Source organism: Ostrinia nubilalis, chromosome 16 (genome assembly GCF_963855985.1).
Source record: "Ostrinia nubilalis chromosome 16, ilOstNubi1.1, whole genome shotgun sequence".
NCBI classification, from domain to species: domain Eukaryota; kingdom Metazoa; phylum Arthropoda; class Insecta; order Lepidoptera; family Crambidae; genus Ostrinia; species Ostrinia nubilalis.
The window spans coordinates 2,452,049-2,474,874 of record NC_087103.1 but is presented as its reverse complement, the minus strand read 5'-3'; the positions used below and the strand labels follow the sequence as shown (position 1 = coordinate 2,474,874).

Sequence of the window (22,826 nt, the reverse complement as noted above, 5' to 3'; positions counted from 1 at the left end):
ACAAGTAACATATTTTTCTAACTATGAATATTATGTAATCAGAAAAGCACAGCTACAATAAAATTAGTTACGCTACTTTTTCATCAAAATCTACGTGGGTTGAGTTGCGGGAACAATCTAGTTTTCCTTAAAACAAATTGAAACAGTTTCACGTCAAGCTTATTCGTTTTAGTGAAAAACGCTTAAAATAAGACAACGCCACTCTCCGCGGGGTTTTTGTTCTAGATAAATGTTTGAGCTACACTCTACTTCGCTTTAATTTATGGATTTCCTTGCAAACTAAAAACGTTAAGCAAATTTTCGCAAACCGTCGAAAAGTAAAGTTTTCTTTAATTTTTTACACAGCACAGTCTGTACAGACAGAATTCTAGAAATTTATTTGTAATTAAGAATTGATTTAGGTGGTACTTTATCACGCTGTAGCAAAATTTTTGCTAAAATATTTTGAATTTCAATCAGATAAATTGAACCCTTTTTACTGGTAAATCCCTCCAATTTTCCTTTGATTAATTTCGTTGCGGGTCCAATGTCAGTCTAGCTTAGGTACACCTGGGACTAATTAGGCTTCGCTGGTTGTTTTTTATGGGCGTTGAAGCTGTCTGAACCAGCTCTTACATACAGCTTTCCGTCCGGGGTTTCACCCGTGTGGACTACAATCTCTTGTTACTCCATTCAAACTTTGAATCTCTTTTTCATTCCCTTAGAGTCTCACGCCCGTATTCACAATTTTCACAAACATTACAATGAGAACTCACAGTGCGCTTGGACGCACAGGGTCACACACGAACCAATCACAGAGCCTTATTCAATGCTGTGCGTTCGATTTACTGCTTCACTTAAGCAAGTATTGTTTGTGAATACATATTATCGCACCTAAGGTGCAATAACGTCACTTATGCAATTTTTTTCAAAACAACTGATTATGAGAAAATACTCAAAATTTACCTCTTTACATGGTTTACTTTGATACAGTTAAGTTTTGAAAAAAATTGCATAAGTGACGTTATTGCACCGTAGGTGCGTTATGTTAGGTCAGAGGATGAATTTTGAAAAATCCTTTCTAAGCAAATGCCTACTTCATAATAACTATCTACATGCCATTCGTTGGTTGGTTTGGGCTGTGTGCTGATAGATCAGTGTGTCAGCTGTGTAAACAACTACTTTTAGTTTAATGAGCCACAGTAAACAACTTTCATGACGTAACGAAGTACACACACAGATCCAGTGTGTTACAACCTTTAAGCATGTTTGGAGCCCTTAACATCTCAAAGTTCTGAGCATAACAAAGTTGTCTCACTAATAGCCAAAGCTCACTAAAGCTAACTAAGGCTGACCTTGAAAAGAAAATGCCTTGTCAACTTTTAACGAGAGTTTTAGCTGCAAATAAAGGAATTGTTATGGGAATAGTTTCTGAATACCTTTATTGGAAGATCACGAACTTTTGTAGGAGGCACCTTTATCTGCGTTCTTGTGAATAACCATCTGAAACAAATGGAAAAACAAGATCAAGTTTAAGCTTTTGTAATCATTAAACCAGCTGTTGTTATAAAAGATTTCGTGTTTCACAAATTTGGTTTGTATGGTTGATTTCATACGATAAAAAAACACTTTTTTGTGTGTTTGTGGACTTAACTGCTCTCGTGCTCTTAGATACTTTTGCTTTGAGATAAAATTTAGGAGAATTTAAAATAATTTATAATTAACGCAAGCGGAGTCGGAGCATTCTTAGTATATAAATAAATTACTCGTAATTGTACTCTGACCTGAGATGTCTACGTCACGCCTCTAACTCTTATGGTGACTCTACATTAGCGTATTTGTTTGTAACATGTTTGAATGGTGTTAAACAAGCAAGATCTTAATCAAATAATTGACACGTCGCGTCGTTGACAAGCGTCTCAACTCATCTCGCCGTATATCTTTCACTGGTACTTGTGCGAGCTATGATAAATAGGTTCATAATGAAGTACCTACTTTTGGGAGTGGTACTTCTGAAAATGCTTGACTGTGCTTTATTTAGGTCATTAGCATTTTGATACTGTAATGTCTTGAATTAAAATACGGAAAAAGTTTGAAGGACTATTTATACTTGGCATCAGTCGTGCATTTATGTTTTTTATATTTGTGTTTGCAGACTCCCTAGGTGGTCCAACAATCTACTGTATAGGACGCGGGAAGTATCTGAATGAGGGCAGCGCAGGTCGCATGGAAATCCTTGGGGGAGACCTTAGTAACGTACGAAACCTTCAAATAACATATGCCAGCAAAAAAGGCTGAGTCCAACAAATAAATTGCCTTGTTCAGTGAAAGACAGGGCACGTAGCGTGCTCTTCGTAGGAAACAAAGCATAATGATCACGGACCGCTGCTGCACGCACAGCATTACGTCGCTAATAAAGCTGCTTCATAGCTGCCATTGTTAAGGGACTTGAAAATGTAATGATCTACTTGATCCTTTACCTTGTACAAGGTTTATTTTTTCTTGGCAATTTTTCATTCGTATCCACCACAGATCACAGAAACTAAAGGGATATGTGACAAGCTTGGGGGCCGTTGTCGCAGCAAAATGCCCAAAAACAGAACACATTATTCGTGAAAGCAATGATGATAGCAGAGACGTCATAATGTAAACAGTTTACATTGCTTGCGTAGTACTAAAGATTATTCGAACGTTGAGTACTGATACCTACCGCAGTGGATAATGAGCACATATTTCGACTACTTTGTGAATTTCTAATGCGACACTGAGTTTCGAATCCAGCGCATTAGTTGGCATCTCTCTTATATCTCTATGGTATCTACCTATTATTGGCACTAGTGATGTATTTTAAAGTTACAAAAAATTACTGTTACGTTCTCACATGTAAAAGTTGATCCAATTTTGTATAAGCAAAAATGATACCTAAAATTCTTACGTTAATAAGGAGTCACGCTTTAGCAAGGTGCACTTCGATCCATTAGGATCTTTTATTTATTTATTTATTTATTTATTGAAAAAGATACACCAACGACATATAACTTTACATATAACAATAATCTTTTGTGCTTACCCTTTCTTTACCTATTCCCTGTCATCCACAAAAACTCAATCCAATAATGAAATATGTTTTTATACCTTACAGATAAGTTATTTTAACACAGTTAGTTTTTAAATACCTTATAAAATTAATTTTAGATAAATTACATTTTTCCGCTGCAAATATGCCAACACCAGGGGACTCATAGCACTTGATTGATACAGGGTAGCTTTGGATACAGGATTGCACGGGAAATCCATGTTTTAATGATATTAAAAGTCATGTTTTTTGAGAAAAGTTTTTTATAAACCGAAATACACGTGGTTGAAGTTTTTTTTAACCTCCTTGAACTGACTGACATATTATTTATTTTTGTTTACATTTCTGATACAACCAAACGCCCTAATTAGTGCTCACCTAACTTGTTATGCTAACAAATTCATTTGTAATGCATTAAAAATGATATGAAAACTGATTTTGATAAAATATGGTTATATTAACTGAAATACACTTTGGTGTAAACTGTAACATTTTTGTGTTTTAATCTTCTGAGCATCAATAATGTTCTGATACACGCGAACACCCTAATTAGTGCGCACCTTAACTTAGTATGCGAACAGATTCCGCTGTAATGCAATATAACGTACGCGTAACAGGATTGCTCGCGTAACTCGATTCGCAACCGCGATTAATTGACGCGGATTGTTTGTGTTTTGAGCGGTTTTGCTTTACAAACTCATTAACTTGTCTCATTTAGGAACAGACGATAGCATAAGTATAAATTTTTGTTGTAAATTCAGCCTTAAGTGCCGTTGTGTCGTGTACCTACTTCTGATTCATATACCTTATAAATAGTTTTGTACAGGTCATCGTATCATATTTCAACAAATTATTTTCATGTAAAAACTTATAATATAATTAGTACTGACAATAAAGCTACTCGGCGGATATGGTCGTTTCATTAAATACTACCCTTTCCCCTATATCACGACAATATTTCGACAACAACACGACATTATCACCTATCATTATCAATTTAATGTAGTTCACGCTACAAGTTTTCTTAGTTTGAGCTAATGTTATAATTTATAATGTTTTTAAAATGTTAGTCACCTCTGACACAATTCCTTGAAAATATTATCACATACTATTTTTGCTAGCTTCAAACAGCAAAATTTTACCTAAATGTCTATTTTAAATACAAAATAAAACCTGTATTGTAGTTTTTACGAGATCGAAACAGAAATGAGGAGATCCGTAAACGAACTAAAGTCGCTGACATAGCCCGACGGATTAGCAAGCTGAAGTGGCAGTGGGCAGGGCACATAGTACGCAGAACTGACGGCCGATGGGGCAGCAAGGTTCTGGAATGGAGGCCGCGTACCGGAAAACACAGCGTGTGACGTCCACCCACAAGGTGGACCGACGACCTGATAAAGGTAGCAGGGAAGCGCTGGACGCAGACCGCTACCAATCGATCAACATAGAAAGCACTGGGGGAGGCCTATGTTCAGCAGTGGACGTCCTATGGCTGAAATGATGATGATGATGACTATTTTTGCTAGCTTCAAACAGCTAAATTTTACCTAAATACACAATACAACCTGTATTGTAGTTTTTACATAAAAGACACCCATAAAACTCATTTATTTATGCAAGTAGGCTTTTAAAAAGCACTTTTACACGTCATGATAGTGTATGTTTTTTGTGTAAACACCGGAGAGTCGAGTTAATAACAGGAAACCTTTTCAGCCTCACTGCCACGAAGCTCTGCAACAAGTGATTAGGGTACTACAGTTACGGAATTTTTAATACATTGCTTGTTGCTCTAACACAGCCGTTCTAAACGTGCAGTGTGCCAAAATCGTGCGAAATGTACGACAGAATTCGTGCGCTATTTGTAGTGGTCATTTGTCCCTTGTATGGCGCACTATATTTACTAGAAAAAGCAAAACGCTTCTTTGATATAAGATTATTATTGTCAACTACCTACCCTCTGTTCAATAGCCTGCTACTCAACGATATAAATCAATGTAGCAAGCTAAAGTGGCAGTACATGACCTATTGTAGGATCGTTGAAAGGTGTGGTAACTCAAGCAGAAAATATGTCTCAGATAATACATTGCAAGGATGGCGTATTGTTTGATGGACCAATGATCTCACGAGCCAGAAAAAAAGTTAGAGAAATCTTGGAAGCTTACTTCCAGCAGTGAAATGCCATGAATTAATGATGATGCTGAAAGGAACTTAAACGAAGACTCAAGAGTCGAAGCCACATACAACGCATTAGTATTAGTACTTTGTTTAAGCAAAAAATACTAATAGTCCCGTTAGTCCCTCGTGCTAAGCTTGTGTCACGAGTGGGCTCACCACAATATTCGACCGTCAGCGGGATTCGAACTCGCTTTCGTCGGATGACGAGTTGGCCAGTCCAACCACTTCACCGTTTGATTATCGTGACTTCTAGATATATTTCTCAGCATATAAAAGTAGGCTGCAAATTCAACTTACTTCAGCTGGGATACAGAAATTACATGTTGTATCTACCTACATTAGGTACCTACGTACGTTCACGTAGAAGAAGATATTAAGGTACCGTACAACAAAGAAAATTCAATTACAAGATCCCGTAATCTATCAATATCCCTCTACTTAATATTATCTTTATCAGATGAAAGATTTCCAGGAAACTTGGGAATAAATGATAATCATACTAAGCTACGTCCAAGACAGATTATAATCTGTCTATTGTTACCAAAGCCACAATAAGTATTGATCCAGTGGGATTGATGTGTGTATTAATATCTATATTTTATTTCTGTTAAAACCTCGATATAGATCGTTTCATAACTTTAATACAAGAAACAAAAATAAAATTGCCGTTCCAAATTTCAGATTGCATAAAATTGGTAATTAATTTATGGGAAAATGTATTAAATTCTTTAATAAATTACCACAAACTGTTGTAGAACTATTCATAAATTCAAAGCACATATTAAAAGTACCTTAATGAAAAAGGGCTACTATAAAGTCGATGATTATTTAAAAGATAAAAATGTTTGAGATACGTTACTGCCTAGCTCGCATAAATATTTATAACTTTGTACATTTTCAAGCATGTAAACCTTTGAAAAAGAGGCTGACAATAGTGACTGAGTTTCTTGCGCTGCTTCTTCTCAGCACTGGCCCATTTATTGTCCTGAAGCAGTGGTAAATGCAGAAATAAATGAGTTTTAATGAGTTTTAATGAGTTTTTAATCCACGTAGACGCGCTCTATCAATTTTTGGTCGAGGGAAATGCGGGGTGCGGGGAGTTTGATCCGAGCAATCTGAGCGTCATTATTGTAGTGTGCGTGTGCACTCATGGATGTTTTAGCGTGTAACGATACACTCAAACATTAGCGGAAGAATGGTGGGGCGCGTCTTCGTGGATGGCACGATCTATACTCATTGACATACATAGTTTGATATAAGAGAGTTGGATTCAGGGTTTGATCAATTTATAAAAAGTTATATTCTAAAATGGTACGAGTATGTTGGCAAACTGTCAGTCGTTTTCGACCATTCTACGAAACGAATTTGACGAAACTTTGTGTGGCAGATGGCTGTTAATTGATATAAAGTAAAATCTTCACTTATTTTCCTCTTACGAAAATATTTTAGATTTTGCGCAAATAAAATCCAAAGAAAATCTGGAAATTAGTAAAACCCACGCGAGTAAAGTCGTAAATCGAAGTTAGTCCAGTAAGTTTTTTTTAAATAGGGCTACAAACTACAAAATAAAAAAAAATATTAATCTTATTTTTGTCCGTTACCAGATTTGTATAAATAAAGGTAGCGGGAAGGCGCTGAATGCAGGCCGCCACCAACCAGCCATTGTGGAAATCATTGGGGGAGGCCTTTGTTCAGCAGTGGACGTCCTGTGGCTGAAATGATGATGATGATGATGAACCAGATTGAGGATTTCCTTATTAATCACGAACTAGCTTAGTACAAAATGGACCTACTATTCAAATGTATTACTATACATTAGCCTCCAGGGGTCAACACCTCAGATGGATACTCTTATGATACATCTTATGTGGTAATAACAACCTATTAGACATACAATATGTGACCATTACACGTATAAATAAAGGTTAATGGAGGATAAACATGGTTGTTACACGAACTGATGGTGCTTTTCAGATGGACAAACGAGCTATTGCATTATATTAGTTTTTAGATGTACTGGGTATTATTTTTTGGGAGTAGGGATACCTACAATAGGACTTGTTTTATAAGAAAACATTCAAACCTTGTCATCATCAGGTAGGTCTGTTTTTTTGCTACAGGAGCACGATCGTCACTGTCAAACCGGTTAGGGTCTTGATGTTTGTGGATTTTCCCCTTAAGTAGTCTCTATAAAACATCCATAGTCCAAACAATAAACTACATATTATAGAGGGAAATGGTGTGGAACACAATTTCTGACACTGTGATTTTATTTTAGACTAGTTAGGAGGTGAACATAGCAAAAGTCCCCGCTCTTAGTCCTTGAGCCGGCGGGGAGAGGAGGGTTTGAAGGTCTCATTTTTCAGTTTTTCACTTAGTCATCGCAAACTATGCGACCAAGAGACATAACCACTATTCATTGACTGGACTATCACGGGAAGAACAAGAGTGGGCTTCTAAATCTCTACTTATGAATTACTAATAATAAAGCCACGAATTGTATGTTGTAAGAATACAAAATATTACGTGTCCTTGTATTTATTTCAATTTCAACAGGCTCAGTTTCAATCGTAGACATTACTCAAAAGTTCATAATGGACACATCTCGTTTCAGCCGAAAGACGTCCACTGCTGGACAAAGGCCTCCCCCAAGGATCCTGCGCCGTTCGCATCCAGGCACCTCCCGCGACCTTCACCAGATCGTCGGTCCACCTAGTGGAAGGCCTGCCCACGATACGTCTTCCGGCTCGTGGTCGCCACTCAAGAACTTTTCTGCCCCAGCGGCCATCAGCTCTACGAGCTATGTGTCCCGCCCACTGCCACTTTATTTTAGCGATTCTGCAGTGCCTCAAGACAAGAGTGTTTAACCATTGTGTGTTGCCAGTGATGGTATACGGAGCTGAGACGTGGTCGCTTACTATAAGAAGGCTCAAGGTGACCCAAAGGGCGATGGAGCGTGCTATGCTCGGAGTTTCCCTACGTGATCGAATCAGAAATGAGGAGATTCCTAGGAGAACCAGAGTGAACGTGCAAACATATGAGAAAAAATTGTTCCACCGCATTTCACAAAGAGCATTACTTATAAAAATACGTTTCAACTCGACATACCGTTTCAATTGAGTGACATAAATAGTACATACGTTTCATTCCCTCCGCCTGCCACGTTAATGCACGTTACCACATAATAATAATGTAAACCTGCACTTTGTCGTGTGATTTATGTGTCACTGTGACAGGCGTGTCTTTGTGTAGGACAAATTTTTCACGTAAAGAACGTACGTAAGCATTTTTTGTTTGCGATTTTGTGAGAATGGTTCGGTTTTTTCCTTTGTGAATTTTATATTTTAGGCTTCAATGTTAGAATAGTTTATTTATTTTATTTTTATTTTTCTGTATTCAGAAAACCACAGCTCTTTATAATATCTTTGTAATAGTATAGTTGGAAAAGAATTAAAATGTAAACTCTGGATCAACTTCTTACTCAATATTCTAACGAATCATTATTGTTCTGAGCACACAATAAGACATTAATTCAAAACAATTATAAATTACTAACTTTCTAAGTAATTATTTTCTTCAAAGGAATATCTTTTGTCAGCTAACAAATCTTTGCAAATTCGAACGTACCTACTTAATGAGAAACTACTGATCATTGAAATTGCGAGACGAGAAGTGAATTAAAGAAATAAATCGGTTGGCAGATTTCATAGTGCTATCGATATTTTTCTTTCTACTTATTTACAAATTAAAATTGCAATTTATTCGTCTCGTCAAATAGTCACTGACATAGCCCGCAGAATCACTAAAATCAAGTGGCAGTGGGCGGGGCACAAGCACGCCAACTACTCCACAACACAGTAGCTCGTTACACCGTACTCGCCGGCGAGTACGAGGCCCTGCCTTCCATTTCGGACGGTACAGACATGTACCGGGCCGGTTCTCCCCAATCCGTCCCCCGGACACGGCCTGAGCCGAGGTCCGAGCCTACCGTGGCGCCCTCAGGCCGCGTCCGTAGTCCCCCTCGATCGGGCCCACTAGAGTGAGCCCGCCGTAGGCTGGACTTTGGTCCAACACCGCGGTGGGCAACCCTCTAGTTGGGTTCGCCACTGATCGGGCGCCTTATGCGCTCGATACGGCCCGATCGCGAACGTCGGTCTGCGACCGACGCGGATGAGCCTGGCCGCCGATAGGCCGAGTGTGGGCTTCGCTTCGCGAAGCCCACACTCGGCCTCGTCGGCACGCGCACCGACGATCGCCAAACGGCTAGAGTACCTTCTGTACTCGCCACTCTGCCCGGTGAAGCTGGAAAAGCTCCTCAAGCTACAAGCGCGCGTCCCTTCAAAAAAAAAAAAAAAAAAGGGGCACATAGCTCGTAGAGCTGATGGCCGCTGGGGCAGGAAAGTTTTTGAGTGGCGACCACGAGCCGGAAGACGTGGTGTGGGCAGGCCTTCCACTAGGTGGACCGACGATCTGGTGAAGGTCGCGGGAGGTGCCTGGATGCGAGCGGCGCAGGACCGGTCTTTGTGGAAATCCTTGGGGGAGGCCTTTGTCCAGCAGTGGACGTCTTTCGGCTGAAACGAACGAACGAACGAACGTCTCGTCAAGTAAGTATTAAATCTGATTACACGTATTTGTAGGAGGAAAAGCTGAGATAAATAAAATGAATGTGATGTGACATTTAATAAGAAGTAATATAAAGGATATTGAAAATTATTAACACCTTTGAAACTTGTAAAATGAAGCAGACAGGGAAAATTAAAAGTTCCTTTTTGATGTGTATAATTGAATGTTTGATTTATTAATATTCAGAATACCATTCGTAAACGTACCAATTATGTACCATTTAAACGATACATTTTTATTCATTCGTTCGTTCGCTTGAACTAAAGTAAGGACAATAAAGACCTCCCCATGGATTTCCACAACGACCGGTCTTTCGCTGCCTGCATCCAGGTGCTTCCCGCGACCTCACTAAATCATCGGTCCATTGAGTGAGAGACCAGTCTAGATCATCGGTTCATCGAGTGGTCAAAAACTTTTTGGAGAATTATATACCACATTTTAAAGCAAACAACTAAACAGTTCGTATTCCTATCGTAAGTAATTATAGAGATATCTACAATTTAGATGTTTAGCAGTTCATTTATATTCGTTTCTCATTCTCCTCATTATAACAACTTTCCCTACGATCCTCTAAATAAATGATGAGGCGAACCACCTCCCTCCATATCGATCGTATGCCGTCCGCACAGAGTAAAAAATCTGTGTTACGAAACATTTCAGACTAGGTCTAGCCCACGGCTTTGCCTGCGTAAATTCCAGTGTCACAGAAAGTTTGCGTTTATTCGTTTCAGCCAAATGACGTCCACTGCTGGACAAAGGCCTCCCCTAAGGTTGAAAGCCTGCGCATCCCGCGTCCAGATTCTTCCCGCGACCTTCACCAGAAAGTCTACGTACGTTTTGTCGATCGTCTTACCTTCACCAAGCATGTGGATTATATAGTTGACAAGGTAAAGGCCCTTTATGGCAAACTGTGCCTCTTCATACGACCCACTTGGGGCGTTCACTCAGACAACGTTCGGATAATCTACGAACATGTAATAGAGCCTATCATTTGTTACGGGGCAGGAATCTGGTCTCCAGCCATCAAACAAATATATCGTCCAGAGTCTCCTCTCTGTTCAAAGGCTGTTCGCCATTAAAATCATTCGAGGATTCAGAACGATTAGCACCGCTGCTGCAATATCTCTTGCACAGCTCACTCCGCTCCCAGCAAAAGTTGCCATGGTTGCTGACGTGGAAACCTCAAAACTCTCCGGCGTAACATCTTTTTTGCCCCATGAAATCTCTCTCGAGAATCCATGTCCTCCGTCTAAATTACTCCACCCGTCTGACAGAATTGGCATACGATTCGAGGAAATCACCTCCACACCCGAGCTCACTCAGGCGGGCGCCAATCACACCTGGCTTATATTCACGGACGGAAGTAAAATTGACGATCGAGTTGGAGCTGCCTTTGTCGTTAAGGACTCCGCCAATACTCAGCCATCAGTCATCAAGAAGTTCAAGCTTCATGACGACTGTTCGGTATTTCAGGCGGAAATGCTTGCCGTGCAAATGGCTTGCAAACACATCATTGACCACCACCTCACGGATGTACTCATACTCTCTGACAGCAAGTCTGGCCTTACAGAGCTGCGAAACGGCAGCAGCTACAACCGCTTCGCCGTCAACATCCATAAACTCTTACACCAAGCCCGATCATCTGGCTATACCATCGAATTCGCGTGGATTAAGGCCCACGCTGGATTCGATGGCAACGAAGAAGCAGACTTGGCAGCAAAGGCTGCTGCAAGAATGCGCAGAATACCAGACTTCCAAAGAGTACCCATCAGCCTCGTTAAACATCAAAATAGGCAAAAATGCAAAGAATCGGCCAAAACTTTGTATATGAACCCGAACACCTGCGTCCATACAAGATCTCTCCTGCCAACATACAACACCTTGCAGGAGTTCATAAAGATCGTTCGGCCGGACTTTGCCACCACCCAGGTCTTAACCAACCACGGTTATCATAAGGAATACCTACATCGTTTCCATATCGTCGCAGATGACCGCTGTCCCTGCGATGACCAGACTCCACAGACTTGGAAACACCTTTTAACACAGTGCCCTAGATTTGCTTCAGCCCGATATAATCATGAAATGATATCCCGTTTGTTAAACATCGATCCATACAATCTCTCAGAAATAATCAGAAAAGATGATACAGCAAAAAGTTTTAAAGCCTACATTACCAATATAGTCGATCATTTAAAAGAATTCAACCAAACATAAGCAGCCAACACATTACAACAATAAAAATCACAAACTAAATCACCGCACTGCAATTGGAGTACTCCACTAGCTCCAATTGCAGGTGCATAACAATAGCACTGATTTAAAAAAAAAAAAAAACCTATGGTATCCCTGGATCTTATCCTACAGGGTGAAATTGAAGTCGTTGGCATCCTTTTAAAATAAGACTCTAATCATGATACTTTGTATTTTCCCCAAACGCCGCGCTGTGGTCGGTACTTATCCAAAAGCCACCTGATAGATACACTTGATTTTTCCCTATTTAAACATTCATAACGTCAAGTAAATGATGGAGAAAAATTATAGCTAAGTCAAACCATAAACATGAAATTATAATAAGTTCATGGTAGTTACACAAGGTGTGTAAGTTAACAGCTGACCTAGGAAATCTAGTTCAAACACAGACAGATCAATATATTGTAGTAAAAAATTACCTACACGTATATTTCCATGACGTAACCAAGGTGAGGTTCTAGCACCAAGTATTATTTATCATTTTCTCCAACAGTAGGTATAAGTAGGTATAGTACAATGTTATAATTACAACGTTGTTCTAAGAGTAATAACATCTTAGGTTTGGTTGCACATGCACAATGCACAATCTTACTTTAACTTTGAGAAAGTTAAAAACCTGTCAAACTCCATACAAAAAACACCAGTTATCGTTAAAGTTACAGTCAAAGTTGGGTGGTGCAACTCAGCCTTATTGTCCTAAATACAAAAAAATACAATTTTCAATAAAATTGCCGCTAAAATTTCGGTGGGGAATTTTCAATAAATAATCGCTGAAACTTTCCACTGCTGGACATAGAAAGTAGGTCGGTCATTATTTATTCATACTTATTTTTAGTTAATGACGGGAATATAATTTCATTATATTTAGCATCAAAAATGTACAGCTAAATCTACTTGCATTTAAAACTTGTAAGTTTAAATCCATCAAAGAGTTTCTCTCACCAACTAGGTTATTTTTAAAATTAATAAAAACATCAGCGCGTTGTATCGCTCCATCTTCATCATTCATTCGAACTTCGGACAAGTTAAACTTTGCCCGCAAAGCGTGAGCTCTCGAAAATAGTTGTAAAACCGAAAATTGTTCGCATAAAACAGCCCGAAACTGAGCTTCGTGTAAATAGACGTGGTTAGATTATGTGGAAATAAGACAAGCGTGGCTCAGCGGTTTAGTTTAGATCTTAAATTCATTGAGATAGTTGAGAGATTATTAATTATAAGCTGAACTATCAAAGATCAACACCGATATAAGTTGAGTAACAACTCTATAAATACGAGTAGTTATTTAATTTTTAGCGTTAAGAGTCGCATCTCAAAGCAGTCGCTCGGCAAGCCGAAGGTCGTGGGTTCAATTCCCACCTTACGCAGTTCGATTTTTTTCAAGTTATTTATAATTTTAAAACAATAAATCTTAAGCAGACCAGTCACATCTACACTAATATTGTAAAGAAAGATTTTATTGTTTGTTTGTATTCAAGAGGCTTCGAAAGTACTGGACCGATTTGTTAAATTCTTTCACCATTGAAGTTTTTCATTATCCCTGATGAACATAATATGGATGGATAAAGACATTGTGTAACAGACAAAAGCTAGTCACTAGTAATAATGACATTAATATTACTGTCATTCCATCCTTCGGCAGTGACATTCTATGGCTGAGTTGCACCACCTATAACTTTGACCGTAACTATGACGATAACCGATGTGTTTAGTACCTATGGAGTTTAGACAGATTTTTGACTTTTGTCAAAGTTAAAGTAAGATGGTGCAACCCAGCCTAAATTTCTATTCAAATCTCCAAATGACAGCCTTGTCGCATTATAGTTAGGCGTCATATCGTCATCCCAACCACCACACCGTTAGAAGTCTGCTCTAAGTTTCAAAGGGCATACACTAAGTAGATACGAGTATACACTAAATATTTATACTGTTTCCCGTCAAATTTTCAGTGAATTCACTGTCACAATAGGACTATACATACAAACAGGGCATGTTGACTTCTCCAACTGTTAACCAAACAAAATATACTAATTCACGTCTGTGTGCTGACACATATTAAAATACCACCAGAGGGCGTTGCGCTTTTCAAAAACAAACTCCGAATGTTCGTTTTACAATACAAATACGCAACATGGCGGCAAATGTTAATTTTGTGCGAGAACCAACAAACTGGAGTTTGCGGGGAAAAAGTTCCCGCACACAGGGGTAGCGGGTAAACTGGCAACATCGGCGAAACCTGGCAAACTCGAGAAACAAATTACCCCTGTAATGGGTACTGCACCGCAACTGCGTATTTGTGAACTCGAAACAATAGTTATTGCCTGCGTTGCGTGCGCCTGGTATATTTGTCATTGGGTTTATGATGGGAAAAAATAATAAAACTGAAATTACGTACATTCTACCGATTGTAGCTACTGTCGATTTTTGCGAAAATAATACTTGTGTATCTTCGATTCACAATAGGTATTGATTTCGTTTTTCATTTCTCTTTGATTTATGGTTAACAACAACCAACAATTATGTTAGTAATTCAACCTCAGACGGTACATCGCGTCCAAATAGGGTTTTCTAGCATTGACGTCTTTCAATATAGTTACATCGATTGCGATCGATTATAAAGGCCCAATACACTGAACTGTCCCACGCGTGATATTGACAAGGGGCGCCACCGTCAATACCGGGTCGCTGGTTCCGATTTTTGCCATATTGGAAACTATACAGTTGAACGATGGTGGCGCCCCTCCAGTTTGGTGGGACAGTTCAGTGTAGGTCATTTATAGAAATAATTCAATTTTGGCATTTTAACATCATAACGTAGCTTTTGTAATTCGAGCAGTGTTGATCCAGTAAAATACACAAAAACTTTTACATAATAACTGAGAATAGATTATTACATAATCTTGAAGAAGCTGAATTTTTAATCAATTCAAAAAAGACTGGTACGAGTAGGTAGAAAAGCATCATAAACAAGTGAAGAAAAAACTTTAAAAAGAAACTTTAATTCGCAAAATTTCGGCGCGCTCTCTCACAGATGACTCTCTCAAGACAAAATAAAACTTTTCGAGCTTTAAAACTTGTGTTCATTATCAAGTAATTAAGCAGTTTCTTAGAAAAATGGGCAATTTTTTCGGCCGCGATGGTGGCATAAAGATATCAAGTTTCAATGGTTGGTTAAAATTTAAAGGACAAAAGGATTAATTAATTAATTAATTGGTAGTAGCCGACAAATACCTATGTTATATTCTCAGCTTTCGTTCAAGGTCGTCGTCAAGAAGCTATGATAGGTACTTCTAATCTAATCTAAGAAACGACTATGGTGTCGTCGATGTCAGACTGGCCGAATCGAGAACCGAGGAACGTGGGTTCGAACCCCACCGCCAGACTATTGTAGTAAACTTACTCGTAACCCAAGCTTAATAAATAAGTTTACCATGACGGATTAAGGGAACTTCTTTATAAAGAAGTATGTAGACTTTACTTTCCATTTTTATAAAACAAAACATTCAATGACTGAAACTCGGCCCCATATATCTTCAACAAGAAAATCCCACTGTAGCACATCTTAGGTTGGGTTGCACCATCTTACTTAAACTTTGACAAACGTCAAAAATCTGTTAAACTCCATACAAAAATAATAAATAATAAATAAATAAATCTTTGGACAATTTCACACAGCGCCAGCTAGCCCCAAAGTAAGCAACTTAATGCTTGTGTTATGGGTGCTAGCTTAACGGATATACTACTTATATACTTTTTTTTAAATACATAAATATTATACATAGTCACACCCAGACCCGTCACAGAAATTAAAATTCATCATTTCAATTTCTGCCCGGCCGGGAATCGAACCCGGGACCTCTCGGCATAGTAGTCCGTTCTGAACCACTACACCAAACGGCCGACCGAAAAAAACACCGGCTATCGTCATAGTTACTGTCAAAGTTAGGTGGTGCAACTCAGCCTTAGAGACTTAAGCATCAAAAGCGCGTCTTAATCGTTACAACACTTACTTTAGTGTACGCTGAAAGTTGCCTTTACTTTCCAATTCCATTTATGAAACGAAACATCGTCAATGGATTGAAACTCGGCCTATATATTTGCCACAAGGGAAACCCACTCTAGCGCATCTTAGAGACTTAGGCATCAAAGGCTATTATGCAACCCGGGACCCTTGGGATTGAGTTATCGTGGCCCTATTTACAGTATTTACGGTAAACCAATCAGATATCGTCCAAGATACGCTGTACTGAGTAGTCATGTTACGCACAAAATTATCGATAGGTAACGGTGTTTCTATTTATACAAGTACTGGGTATTTTCTTGGATTGTAGTAGAAACTAAGTAAATCGTCGTCACAATTTCAGCCACAGGACCTCCACTGTTGAACGCGGGCCTCTTGCAATGATTTCTATATATTGGCCGATTGGAAGCACAGCCCGCCTCTAGCGCCTTTTTGCACCTGACATAAAGTATTTTATTTCAGTCTCATGCATAACAACGTTAATTGGTAATTTTAAGCTCTGAACAAATATTCCATAAGCAGATGCCCTGTTATAGGTTATCCAAATATGTTAACGGACTACGGCCGATCGTTAAAGCATTCGCTATCGCTGTCTGGCCAGATAAATTGTAGAGTCTAACTCTTTTATCGTGACAGTTTGGAATGCCGCAACAGCGTGAGACGACGAAAAAAGTGCACTGGTAGGAGTATGATTAAACGCCCGGACGCGCCGAAAGATCGATATCGATAAACACCGCAGCCATGCTACATCACTAGTATGACGGACGATCTGACATGCGATCAAGCGTGAATGTCCGTTTACAGCCGGTCAACTGAGTGAACGATGGACTGATACTGTGCGACCGATAGATCGATAGGACTTATCTTATAGTACCAACCTACTAAGTAAGTAGTGCGTGTATGTAGAGCATTTCATTCTGTTTTTTTTTTCGTATTCTTAATAGTGTCTACTAAAACCAATAACAAAAGTACCTACCTTCTTATATTTATTTTACTGATAATGCCTTATTTATTCCCCAAGTAGATACTTATTACAACGAGAGCCTGGTAACAAAAATAAATAAGTAAATGCTATAAGTAAAAGCACTATAAAATGCTATTTTGTACCTTAGCTACAAAACCAATAAATAAAAAGGTTCTTTATTCATATGGCTTATTCATAATATTCATGCTTAACCATTACTGGATGCAATTCCAAATAAAACATTTAGATTAAGTGGTCTCTGGAAAACAATTTTCAAAGAATTTAAAAGCACCTCTCAGCAAAAAAGAAAACCGACAAGATCATCTGAAAGACAACAATAAAATCACAAAATAAATTACTTCTCTGTCTTCCCATCTAATTACGTTGCACAATGGATATTACGGGAAAAACTTCGTTCCCCCGCTTCCTAATTCATCACAGAACCGCATTAGTTTTTGCCTCCACGCCTTTGATCTGGAATTGGAATTTATCGCGACAAATAGTTGGAATTGGAACACATTCGGTGCAAGTTCTAATGTGTTTCAATGATTGATTAAACCCAATGGTTTATAGGCGAATAAAAAAACGTGATAGAATAGGTGTGTGTGATTAATCTAAAAATAATAGAATGTGGTTAATTGAGTACCATGTTATGACTTCTATGTACTTCTGTTATAACTTCTAGTATTAAAGACGTAGAAGAGCTGTCCTAAGATATTTCTCACTAAACTCGTGACACTTTTTCACACCACATTGAGAAAGTTGACTCAATTTTAATGAAAATGTTTTATTCAGCGACACAAATCACATCAAGAAAATTATAAACAAAAGTAAAACTAAATAAAGTAGGTAATGTGCGTGTCACCGAAACGGTATCCACTCAGCATTATGTCGAGGTGTCGTAAGGAACATCACGACGCTGGTCTTCCGTGGATACACGAAGATACACTTTACTATTATGAAGACCCTTAAGTATCCCCTGAAAACACCACCACAACAGGTCCCTGATATAGCCTGCTCTACCACCACTAAAGACAACATTTGGCTAGTGCTGAGAATAAGTTTAGTGTGTCCTAACCAAACCGACAGCATAATTACAAAAAGTGTTATACACAATGCATGTCCCACCTGGGAATCAAACAAATAACTGATTCTGAAACTGACTTATAAAGATTCCCTCCCCCTCCTTCCTTTCCTCACAATGAATGAATAATTTGTTCTAAATCTGCTTACCTATTTATACATTGCATCAGAACGTCCACCGTCCAGTCTGGCTGAAAATAACTTCTATAAACAGACTTTGCAATATCAAACCAACTAATTCAACCCTCAAATAGTCACCTTTGAAATAGCCAACCGTCGAAATAGCCAAGATGCAGCGGACCGCTGACACCAAATTGTCACTCTATAAATTTTATATGACGGTCTGTTCGACCGGACTCGATCCCACTTGAGTTATGATTTGCTACAATCAGCATTTTGGGGTTATCGTTTGGGAGTGTGAGAACAAGGACTTGGTTGTGACTTGAATGAAAATGGATAATGGAATAAGCTGATTTGACCGTTTTATTGGAGTAAAAGTAGAATTAAATTATATTGAGGCCGCTTCGTTATCAATTTTGTTGTGTTGTTATCTATTTCTTGATCTACTATATCGATAAGAGATATTTATAAAATATGGTAATTCAAATCCATTTTAATTTTTTAGTTAGTCAATTTACTACGTAGGATTAACAATGTCTTTGTGGGTTTGAATCGCACTTGACGTACCTAATTGGTTTTTGAAGTGAAAAATCATCCTTATTTGATATTCTTTAAAAATACAACTAACTGATTATGGCATTTTGTTTGTTTCAGGTACATTTCTTCAATACAATGGAAAATAATATCAGTTCTTTTCTATTTTTGCCCATGGTAATGTCGATTCAATAAATTTTGGGAGTAACTTGTGAGTTCAAACTTGTTTAACCGTCAGCTTATGTTATAAGCCAGGAATTTAAAACATCTCAAAGTTTGTTGAAAAGGAACACGTGAGGGCTTAGTAGCGCACAAAATTATGTTTTGTTAGATATTATTCTCTGAGTATTATTACCTAAAGCAACCTAAAATTAAGTTGGGAATGCTTATACTAAAACGTTTGTTTTTATTTGTATAGAGAATAATAGTGTCTAGACAAACCTAAAGAGGATTTAGGACGCTATTTGGATCAAATATGTAATTGCTCAATAATGAATAATAAATAAATAAAAATAAATAAAAAAACCGTTGCTTACGGACCAAGTTCTTGGTCTTTTCTGATTTTCTTTACGTAATAAGACTTAAAAATAATTAAAACGTTTGTATCTAAACTGATTTTAATAGGATTAACAGTAACGAATCATTAAAACCCAAAGAAAATTGTTTTATACATTTTGCTTGATTTTTTCATCAGGGCATAAGTACGTTCCTGTGTTCCGTACACTGAGCAAAAAGTGCAAATTCCTCTCAAGCTAATGGTAATTAAAATATTTCCAACGAGGTCATGGGCGGTTGAGTCGCTGAACCAATAACCGTTACCCTATTTCTGTCGCGCAGAAGGGTAAAATACCCCAAATATTGTTCCAAATAAGAGCCAAAGCACACGATGCGTTGCGGCAGTGGTGCGACGCCGGAGCGGTGTCGCTGCGTCGTCATAAGCTTGGTTTTCACCAAAGTGGAGCGGTGCGGAGACGAGAGATGTGGGGCGAAGCTGGCAGGCTATTTCCACCAAAGCGGAGCGAAGAGGAGCGTAGCGGTGCAGATACGAGAGGAGAGGTTTGACCTGTATTGCTATCTATGAAACACTGCACCGCACCGCACATCTCCGCAGTTCTCTGCTCTTTTCCGCACCCCGCCGCTGTCAAATTCTATAGAAAAACAAGTGCGCCTGACTCTTTTCCAATCTTCTCCTCCTACCGAAGCGAAGCGGGGTCTGTGCACACGACGGTGCGACGCGGAGTTGAGCGATACGGCGAAACGTTTGCGGTGCGGCGCCGCAACGCATCGTGTGCTTTGGCTCTTATATTCTCCTTGCCAGATGGCGTTAACGCGCCGATTAGAATCTTAATACGGTCGAAAACTTTCATGAGAATGTGCCTGCAAATCGATAGTTTGGTGAGTAATAAATCATACTGGTCGCGTGGGGTTAAATACTCTTTATTTGGAGTGTTTACTAAACAAACATTTGAATTAAGTTTGGAAGTGAACAATCACGCGAGGCATAACAAAACAGAGTTGTTTAGTCAACTATTTAAGTTACTGCGTTTATGATTTATTTAACTTTACTCTTGTTTATTTTACTTCACTTAGACTGGGTTGCACCATCTTACTTTAACTTTGACAAACGTCAAAAATCTGTCAAACTCCATACAAAAAACACCGGTTATCGTTATAGTTACGGTCAAATTTAGGTGGTGCAACTCAGCTTTACTTTTTACACAGCACCATCTGGTCCCAAACTAAGCACAGCTTTTAATTCCTAAGTACCAAACAGCGGATAAAAACTTGTTGAAATACTTTTTTTGTTAAAAAATACAGACATTTCTATGTTATGGGAAGACTGCTGACCTATTAGTCTAGTACCCCAATCATTAGTTTTTTTTTTATGTGACAGGAGGCAAACGAGCAGACGATTGTGTCTCCAAATGTTATAGTGTTTTACTTTAGAGTAGGCGCACACCGTTGATTTTTCGTCGGCCGATAGTTTAGTCGGGCAGTTGATCAGTATGGGCATCTATGGGAGTGCGCACACTACGCCGATTCGATTTGGCCGATTCTTCATACAATTTAAAATCGGGCACAACTATCGGCAACTAAAAATCAACGATGTGCGCGCCTACTTAATCATATTTTATGTCGCACAACCTGTAATCCGATGAGTCCTCAAGATTATTTTATTCTTTTGAATTACATAACCCAAAAATCTTCCTTTAACGGAGCTCAAGTTCTGCAGAATTCCTAACAGAATAAGCAGCAACGTAGTTTACAGTCTCAGTAATTACCCGTCTTATTTGAGAGCGGGTTTTAATAAGGAATATTTATTTCCACAAGGTTAATATTATCTTTAACAGAGTTTCAAAATTAACGCGAAACTCTAAACCAACTGATAGCTTCAAACGTTGGTCTGTAATTAAGTTAATTAACTATCGATTATGAAGCAGGATAGAAAATTAGGCCGTAGTGGTCTTTGTTGGGTCTTTTGGTCTGTTTCAGTGAGTTGGTCTCTATCGTGGAGATTATCAGGTTTTTTAGCAAAATTCAATTTGGTGAAAACTTTGTGCTTAAGTTAAATACAATTTTATTGATTGTCTCAAAAGGAAGAGGAATCGTGTCTAGCAAAAAATCACACGACAAAAATAGTAAATAAAATAAAATACGTGTGTGCAGCTATTTTGTAGCAAATAGACCCTACTTACTATTGTTTTTTAAATTAAGCAGGCTAAAATTTAATTTGATCTTAAAATTTATACCTACCTAGTTTTAATTTTATTCTGACGTAAACAAAATCAAAACAAACAGAAAATTAATATACTTTTCCATCCGAGCATGATATTAAAATCACGCTACAAGTTTTTGCTGGCAACCCCAAGAGAGCAATTACACTTGCAACTATAAATCAGCGCGCCACTCCTAAATCTTATTGTGGAAAATTATACATGAAACCGTAACTACGTACGAGTGTGAGCCGGCATTATCTAGGGATCGACGAGTGTCGATAACTTTACAGAGTGTTTATTACTCAAAGGTGACTGACTGACTGACATAGTGATCTATCAACGCGCAGCCCAAACCACTGGACGGATCGGGCTGAAATTTGGCATGCAGGTAGATATTATGACGTAGTAGTCATCCGCTAAGAAAGGATTTTACGAAACTCCACCCCTAAGGGGGTAAAACGGGATCCACGCGTACGAAGTCGCGGGCGGCCGCTAGTTATTTATATAAGATTTTAAACTTTCGCGTTCCATTTCACCTAACATAGAGAAACACGGGTCTCAATGCAACATTTTTTTATATGAGTTACATGTACTCACGGCTTGAAGCAGACGTGAGTATATGTTACTCCTGTTAATTGCCATGTACCGTGTGTACTCACTATATTTTAGCAATATTGTTAATCCTGTGTTACTTATGGCTGCCGCGACACTAGCACAGCTTAGTTCATCAGCCGCTAGAAGAACTAACTGTTTGTAAACCCATTGTTGGCAAATAATTTTGAAGGGTGAAAGTTGTCAATTCCTTTCATTAAGTGACGAGGCGTACGAGTTTGAGTAAGGTAATACTTGCTTAGGTAATTCCTTTTAATGTGTGTGTGGGTGTGACAAACTATGGCCACGAGTCTCGTGTCAGGACTTGGCACGTGCGTGAAATGGCTGCTGAAGATGCTTCTTTGAATCGAACGGACAATCACGTTTATTATCTTTGAAAAAAAATCTGAGCTAAGAAAAGAATCGACTTGTCTGTTTATCTGCCATTAATTGAGGATCTAAATTAAATGATCTTTTTATCCTGTTATTTCAAGAGTAAAATAAAATATGTTATCAACAGAACATCAATTGATAACAGCTGGATCGATTTGCCTCGTTTCTTTCCTGTAGCGTAAATAATTTTCAGAATATAGTTTGCGAGGAAGGAAATTACATAATAAGACTATCTGAAAAAGAAACAATGGTACTTGGAGTTAAAAATACGTATAAAGACAATGAACTACAAATAGTCCACCC

General features: G+C 38.5%; 2 protein-coding genes across 2 annotated transcripts in view; both read left to right on the top strand.

The window, feature by feature from the left end:
• LOC135079242 (uncharacterized) overlaps nt 1–22,826 on the top strand; it is a 179,112-nt gene that overhangs the window by 33,742 nt on the left and 122,544 nt on the right. The gene's annotated exons all lie outside the window — the stretch shown is intronic.
• LOC135079509 (uncharacterized) lies at nt 11,015–12,067 on the top strand. The gene has a single exon (XM_063974166.1). The coding sequence runs from the start codon at nt 11,015–11,017 to the stop codon at nt 12,065–12,067; it is 1,053 nt and encodes a 350-aa protein (XP_063830236.1).

Bases quoted from the DNA above. Each gene is read 5' to 3' on its own strand.
- LOC135079509 (XM_063974166.1), top strand. From the start codon at position 11,015: ATGGTTGCTGACGTGGAAACCTCAAAACTCTCCGGCGTAACATCTTTT.